The following is an 8,950-nucleotide window of genomic DNA, read 5'->3' as shown; positions in this document are numbered from 1 at the left end:
GTCGAACTATATTTCCTGAGCTTAAAATACTCACATTACCTAGTCTATTTATCTTCTACAGTCTCACCCATGTCAAGGAAAACTTAAATAGTTTTGTTTCAAGAGGTTCAATCCACTATTACAATACCAGAGGTCAAGATCTATTGGATGTAAGATATGCTAGACTGAGTAAAACCCAAAAGTCTTTTAGCTTTATTTGTATAAAACTTTTTAATAAATTGCCCTTGAACATTAGAAATCTTCCAATTAACGCTTTTTAAAACAAAAATTAAAAATTGGCTGATTAGTCAAGCATTTTATAGTGTAGCTGAATTTGAAAATGGGAATTTCTATTCTATAAAATTTTAATCCAAGATATTATGTAAATATGTGTTTTTTTTACTTGAATCTTTGTATTTATTTGTGTGTTTTAATTTATTTATAGGTTTTATTCATTTATATGTTTTTAACTTATTACACTTATTGTTATACATTTTAAATGCAGATTTACCTTATCTTATTCACTTTTGTTGACTATAGATGTATTTTATTTGACCCGAAAAATTGGCTGATTAGTCAAGTTATTTTATAGTGGCAGCTGAATTTGAAAATGGGAATTTCTATTCCATAAAATTGTAATCCAAGATATTATGTAAATATGTGTTTTTTTACTTGAATCTTTGTATTTATTTGTGTGTTTAATTTATTTATAGGTTTTATTCATTTATATGTTTTTAACTTATTACACGTATTGTTTATACATTTTAAATGTACATTTACCATATCTTATTCACTTTTGTTGACTACAAATCTATTCTATTTGACCTATATAATTTGACATGTAACCTTTAATATCTAAGATTACACTAAGGCTGTGTACATTTGACTATGTCTATTGCAACTACTGTTGATTAAGGACAATAAACATATTTCATTTCATTTCATTTCAGACTATATTACATTAATGTTGTTCATATCATTATTTCTATTTTAGAAATATAACAAATTTTTAGCTGTTATTTTATAGTAATAGTAAAATTCTTATAAATTCAAAAGCATGTAGACTGTAATGTTATTAATATTCTATATCGGAAAGTGTGTCTAAAATGAATGTAAATGAGTTTTTAACTGAATAATAATAATAAATAAAAATGTTGAATGTTTAGTAGGTATTCAATGTTTTGTTAATAAATTTTTATACTGCTTGTTTTATTTACATAAATTGTATTTTATATCTTACTTATATTTTAATGTAGTATAGGTATTTTTTATCAAATTACATCTCATCTATTTACTGTCATATGGTGTTATGTGAATATGTGCAAAAATAAATATACAAAATAAACCGTTCTATAAATATCTAAAGCTGATAAAAATAGCTTACTTGATTTGAAATTGATTCTCACATTTATTAATTAAAATAATATCCTTCGTATTTAAATTTTTAAAATAATAAAACTTTATTTAGTTTATATGTAAAAGATCCAGAATTGAGGACACATTATGAAATCCAACCTTTGACTAAATTTGAATCCAATGATTGATGTTGGTAATGTCTACAAAGATTAATTTAAACCTTTTATTAAAACATCTTAACTAAGTTTTTTGAATTTGAACATCTTTTATTTCCATATAAATATACACTGCATACACACTGTATCAATAATTTTTCTTAAAGAATTTACTACTACAATCATACTTCTGGAGAAAACCCATTTTTAAAGAGTACCTGAAAAAAATCCGTTATGCCATGAACTTTTCAGCTTCCACTGGAATTTTGGCAAAAAACTATACACTTTCTCTCTTCTGGCTGTATATTGCTCTTCATCATGCTCGAGAATGTACCCTCTGGTCAGCTCAACCCCCAGGAACTTTAATAGTGAGGGAGGGTCTTCTTCTGTAACATGCCAACACTACCACTTTGCATTTTATATTTTGTCTATGGTGAGTTTAAAAACAAAGACATCATTGCCATAGAAAAGAAAACCTCAGATTTCTCATTTATAATTTAAATAAAAGAATAACTACATCTTTTCCATTGAAATGTTTCACCAACTGTCAAATATTAACCCTTTTAGTGCCTGGGCAATTTGCCATGTATGTGCATAAAGTAGTTTTAACTGAAAATTCTAATCTTGGGAAAACACCTGTACAAACTTTATTTTCAAGCGTCTTAGTAAGTTACAGGGGCATATAATTCACAAGCCTACCATCTCACTCAGCAAAACTATGACACTTAAAGGATTAATACAACTATCAACATCATAAACAAATAAATTTTTGATTAAATTAAAGCTCAAATCTCTTTAAATGCACTCAAAACAAGAACTGGTATTCTGGTGAGAGATTATTCATCATGAAACATTATTGTCAAAACTGTTTATCACAATTATAGTGCTTCCCACACAGCTTTCAAGATTACTGCAGGCGGCATTTAGTGCGCTCTTGAATTCTTTTCGTGATTAATATACTATTAAAAGGGTTAATATTTAGCATAAAGGACATGCAAATATCTGAAAAGTTAAAAAATTGTATTTTACACACTTTACTTTTCTGTCACTCTACCAATTTCAAATTTTAAATTTAGAAGAATAGTTTTTATTTAATTTTATATCTATGTGTTTCTGTGTCACTAGGAACACCAATGTGGTAATTTGTAATTCTCATAAATAACTCTTTTATCTGATTTGATACAACAACATACAGTATTTGATTGAGTGGTGTTAAAAAATTTAAAACATTTTGTAACCTTAATATATTTTGGACATCAAATTACTATCAGATAAGTTATGGAAAGAATTGTGCTGAGTCCAGAATCCAAATGAAATGACGGTTTGAAGTAATAGTTTACAACTCATTTTCACCCACAATACATGTGGGTGAAAATGTTGTTCAATAATTTCCTATTGAACAACTTCCCTTGAATAATAAAGTTAAATAAGTACATATTGTTTAACAAAAATAAACAAATATGTTGATGCTATAGATTTTGAAAATGTCAACTTTTAAACATGGAAGGACATTGCATTTTTGTTTTTATTTAGTGGTGAAGTAAAGCGTGTGGTGTTTCTCTGTTGTATTTGAAATCAACGCAGGTACAATATTTTACTACTTATAATAGATTTTAAAAATTCATTCAATCTCAAAATAACATCTGTACCTCAGAAAAATATGAATAAATTCTACATGATGTGCGAACATAACTTATAAAAATAGAATCTAAATAAAAACGAATAAATAAAATAAGTTACTCATCTAGGCAAGTACCAAGGAATTCACTTAACTCACTGATTATTCCATGTCAATTCAACGCACTTTAATGCGAATATTGAGTTGAGCTCCATTACACCTTCTGCTTAGTGCAGCATCTGAAATCTAAAACCGGTACAGATTGACTTCTGGAGTATGAGTCAACGTCAGTCTGAAGAGATCTATAAGACGTCAGCGATGAAGACCTTATGAACAAACTCAATGCACCGTTTTGACATCAGAGAACCGTAGGCTACAAAGAAGCTCAGTCTGGTTATCCAACAGCTAACCATAGCTACATTACGTGCGTGTAGAACACACATTAAATAAAACATTTACCTACCATTTTTGATTTTGTTAAAATTAGGTATACTCATAATAATAGTACTAAGACTACATTTCTCAGTCTAAACACTCATTATGAGTAGGGCCTATACCAAATTTTAGCAAAATCTAAAATTGTGAGTTAAACTGAATGTGTTGAGTTGACATCATTTGTAGGCTTTTGTTCAAGTCCTAGCTTTTATTCTTTTAACAACTGGACTATACAGTAGAATAGACCTATCTGCATGAATCTAGAACAGATCTGCAATAGAAACTTACCATCACTGTTATCTGATGTATCCTTTTTCTTATATTTCTGTTCAGACTTTGATCTCTGCCGAAGGGTGCTCAAGTCTTCCACTCTACTTCCAGATCCCAAAAGAGGTTCTGTAGTCGTAGATATTGATCTGAACTTTATTTTTTTAGAAACTCCTTTGTCATCAGGGCCCATATTTTTGTTTTGTCAGCAGAAGGTCCTTATTATTATAAAATAAAGTCGATTCTAGAGTTCAACACAATCTGAAAAAGTTCATTCATTCCTGGTCAACTACAAATAGAATGCAGCATTAAAACATGATTTTATCATTAGTGAATGCAACCTTCACAGTATTTTAAATTATTGTGACAGATATTAAAGTTGTCCGATTTCAACCAAATATTTTTGGAAGTATCAGTTTCAATATCTTACTACGAATCCCACCAAAGATTTTTCATATCCCATTTTTAATTGATGTGGGTCAGAAAACACTGCTTAATAACATAAGCCAACTAATAAGTAACTTAGGCTACTTAGTATATAAAAAACAAAAATGTACAAATATATCTGCCTTGAATATGCCCAAATGGCTCTTCTTTATAGAAGTTGTATGATTTTTATAATGGGTCATGACATCACTAGAAAGCTTTTTGTACATAGTCGACTCAGACTGTGTAATTATCTCTTTAATGCTAGTAAACATATTTGTATATTTTCGTTTTAGTGAAACTAGTACAAGTACTTGAACTTCACATTCCTTGTCATATTAGTTGGTAGGTTTTTTTTTACCCACACCCCAATAGTAAACTACGAGGCTGAAGAATTATTGGTGAGTTTTTCTAGAAAGTAGATATTGAAACATATTAGAAAAAGTTTGTTAATTTGTCCGGCTGAAATTGGATAACTTTTATAAAAGGAGAGTTATTTTACAATGTAGCCTAAATTTACTATTGGACACAAGAACACACCTGTACAATAAAAAAAATTTGGATCATAGGAAATCAACTAACGTCTCATAATCTGAGGGTCACGATTAATGTGCATTTCAAATTCTTGAAGCCAGCTTTGTAACTTGCAATGAATAAAGTAACATTCCAACAATTTGATAACAATCAAATATCATCTAAAATGTGCTTAAAAAGTACAAATAAGCATACTACTAAGTTTTCAGAAATAGTAAATTATAGAAACAAAAGTCAACTGAAATTAACTCAAAAATTGAAATTTTAGAAATAAGCATCTACTGTAAACATAAAATACAACCCTACCAGGCAATAGCAATATCACTTTCAAAAGGATAGTCTATGATAATTATTTACAACCTGGGTAGATACGTATAAATTAAATGTTCATTCAATGATTGCATTACACACTGCTAAGTAGTATCTTCAACATAATATTTAGTATACATACCATAAATGAAAATTCACTAAACAAGTATCTGAGCACAATATACACACAGTTTTTTATATTTTATAAAATGTACTATTTATACTGACAAGAGATTCACTACAACTCCATTATTTAATAATGCGGTTGTCGGTTAAATGTCACACATCAACACTTACTTATCAAATTAATTATTAGTCAACATAAAAATTAGGTTAGGCTGGCTCACTCTATAACCATAATTAAATTATCATATTTTGATTTTATTACGGCTTTTTTTCTTGATTTTATTGCAATAGACTGATAGCTCAAAGATCCATACTTGACCGGTAATTGTCTCTAGATGGGTGTGTTTTAGATATTATATTATATTTACCAGTGATTTAAGTATAATATAGTTTTTGACTGACGATATGGGGACTACATATTTTGCAGACTATAAGAAACTCTGCAGACTGAGTACTTAGACTAATCCGATTTCAATGAAACATGGTAATGATATTTGTATACGCATTATTTACATACAGTATAAAAATCAACTTCCAGTGTATATCCTAAGTATGTGAATTTCACAGAAACCCCTCTTCAAATCTGTAGACTGAAACAAAACTCTGCAGACTTGGTAATCCCAATACCATGAAACTTGATAAGCGTAGGTGTATACACGTCTAAGTACCCAGTCTGCAGAGTGTTATTCCAGTCTGCAAAATGCACAGTTCCATATATGGACAGTCAATTATATAGTATAGGTCGGCGTGAACTGTTCCAAATATTGTACCTGTACTTTTATCTTTTCGACTTGTAAGCGCAATAACAGGGAGAATCATTTAATTACATTAACAAAAATGAATCGAAAAACTGGCCATCACATGTTTTCCTGAGCAGAGTTAATTAGACCAGAATATATTATCACTAGCCTTCAAATTCTGTAGTATCGATTCTTTTAAACCCATCTGGGTATGTTTCGTTCTCGTGGAAAAAACATAATAAGGACATGCATTTAATTTGGCACCGAAGTCGACTGGATAATGCAGACCTTGACATTCTTGCAAATGGTTAATAAGTTAATTGATAAGCCATGATAGTTGCACCTGAAACAGAATGTGAATAATAAAATAAAAATCTTACTTATTTTATTCAATTAATTCCAGCAAGCATGTTTCTCAAATTCTTTAGATAAATGTTTCCTGTATGCTTTTTAAATAATTTATATTGCTCTCGTGTTAGCTGGGTAGTTCTGCACTAAAGGGTCAGCGACAAAATATTATAATCCGCATGACATTGGAATACAAATGCAAAATGATATGGGGGAGAGAGAGAGAGAGAGGAGAGAGAGAGAGAGAGAGAGAGAGAGAGAGAGAGAGAGAGAGAGAGAGAGAGAGAGAGAGAGAAGAGAGAGAGAGAGAGAGAGAGAGAGAGAGAGAGAGAGAGAGAGAGAGAGAGAGAGAGGAGAGGAGAGAGAGAGAGAGAGAGAGAGAGGAGAGAGAGAGGAGAGAGAGAGAGAGAGAGAGAGAGAGAGAGAGAGAGAGAGAGAGAGAAAACCTTAGGCTAAATAGAATTGACCACATTTCTTTGCCTCACGATTATTTAGGAATCTCAGAGATATTCGTATTAGAGACTTTTTTTCTATTCAAAAATCCTTCTCAGCTGTATTAGATACATTGCAGATTCAATGTATACCGACGATGAACAAATTTGCTCGAATACGATATTTGCAGGGATAAAATGTGTGTAAGAAAATAAGGAGACTGGCCAAGAGATAAGAGAAAGGTATTACGTGGTGTTTTTTCGTTATCCATAACGTCAAAACAGGAAGGTTTTAACGTTGACACCGAACAAATATGCGTACTATGACCAGAGGCTCCTTCATCGTACCTTCATTCAAGGAGAAATAAAAAATTGTGCACTATAGGTATGTCAAGTTCCGTCACTGCTGCAAATTCTTTAAATTGAAATCATTGCATCTTGATTTTTTATATAATTGTATACGTTTACTCTTTATTTGATCAAACACGTATTAGAAGAGTACTAGATGCTAGCTCTGTTCCAGCCTCTCCAGTCAAATAGGGCAGGAGACAGCACTTACTCATTTCATCCAGGCTAATAACAGCCTTTAACACAAAGGGAGCTCCACCCATTCCAACAGCAATTCTCCGCAGTAGACTAGACATATCAATTCACCATACCATCTCAATATCTTGACATTTGCGGATAGAGGTGTGCCGCTCCTGTGCAACTGAAATTTATGGTATAACCAGACTGAAACTTATGAGCAGTATAAAGGACTAGAGATAAATACTATAGCCGTGTTCTCATATTTCGTTTTAGTCCTGTGTGATCCCCTGGCATTCTTTATTATTGAAAAAAAAATATGGTTGCCTGTAAAGTCGGTTTTACGGGCGAAGATTTTACGTGACAACGTCTTTTTCTCGGTAGAATATTTATTGATATGAATATTATTAAATTGCACAATAGGAACAAGGAATTGAATGAAAATAAGAATTGCACAAATTTTAACTATAGAAATATATTTTGTTTACTAAAACATTGTACATAATTTGAAATTAATTAAAATTTGTTATTGTAAATGGTAAAGTTGAATAAAACATTTACTAAAATTGGAATTTGAAATTCTTGCTAAACACAGTTAAATTCTAACTCCGCGCGTGGTGATTGGTCGGTTTAGTTCGTTTGTTTGGTCACACTGTTATGACAGGTTAGAGGTTATAATTTGTTATTTTAAATGTTTGACTAGCAATACGCGCTGTTTCTTCTCAATCGACTGAATTACGAGTGATTGCAGAGTGATTTATACTAATAATTTACTTAACACTATCAACATTTGTCAATAGTATGACATAACCTATAAACTCAGTTTCTCAACTTTTGTGTCAATCTAACAATTAATCAATCAATCATAGTTTACGATGATGAAATATCAGTGTACAATTATTTACCTTTATTGTTGTACATTTGTCAATAGTATGACATAACCTATAAACTCAGTTTCTCAACTTTTGTGTCAATCTAACAATTAATCAATCAATCATAGTTTACGATAATGAAATATCAGTGTACAATTATTTACCTTTATTGTTGTAGTTGTTGTAAATGACGAATCTAAGCACTCCACATTTTCACAAATAAACATAGTTATCTGCTTTATCCCGTGCGGCGGACCCACAGTTATCTGCTTTATCCCGTGCGGATCCCGTGCGGCGGACCCACTGGACGGGCATCGTAACGTTACCGGGCGTTACACTTTTTCATGAGTGACTCCGAGCCGCAACCTAATTTAAGACGTTGTCACGTCAAAAATTCGTTCATCAATGATTCTGCGTTATCCATTCAACTTTGATGATAAATTAGACGGACTTTCCTGTTATGTTCCTCTTTTCACTCAAAAGGAGCATACTAGATTGGCATTATAAGAATCAATGCTAACTAATTCTGTAATTATGTTCTTGTCTAACTAATTCTGCTAAAGGAAACGATCAGTTAGTATACTTCAGTAGTCAGATTAAATGGAATGAATATCCTGCCTGAAACAGTACTTATTCGCAGAATAAGTTAAGAACTATATTATTTGCGATATGATTCACACCGATTTAAATCGTATAACTTAGTTTATCGGTGAATCTAATATTATTTCTAGAACACACCCAATCAGGCATTACCGGTCAAGTCCAAAACTTTGAGTTATAAGCCTTTGTTATAAAAACAATCTGCAACCAAAAAAAGGTATTGTTATCA

The 8,950-nt window shown here is 31.1% G+C and overlaps 1 protein-coding gene across 1 annotated transcript; it reads right to left on the bottom strand.

The window, feature by feature from the left end:
- Nucleotides 1–1,708: 1,708 nt before the first annotated feature.
- On the bottom strand, nt 1,709–5,430 carry LOC124372882 (protein TAPT1 homolog; the record flags this gene model as incomplete). The annotated part of the gene is made up of 3 exons (XM_046831293.1): nt 5,222–5,430; nt 3,832–4,071; nt 1,709–1,876 (listed from the first exon to the last, which is right to left on the bottom strand). Coding segments are annotated over exons 2-3 (340 nt in total), but the record flags the coding sequence as incomplete, so codon positions are not given.
- Between the last annotated feature and the right edge of the window lie 3,520 nt (nt 5,431–8,950).

This window comes from Homalodisca vitripennis, unplaced genomic scaffold (assembly GCF_021130785.1).
Source record: "Homalodisca vitripennis isolate AUS2020 unplaced genomic scaffold, UT_GWSS_2.1 ScUCBcl_4280;HRSCAF=10369, whole genome shotgun sequence".
NCBI classification, from domain to species: Eukaryota; Metazoa; Arthropoda; class Insecta; order Hemiptera; family Cicadellidae; genus Homalodisca; species Homalodisca vitripennis.
This window is presented reverse-complemented; position numbering and strand designations above follow the sequence as displayed.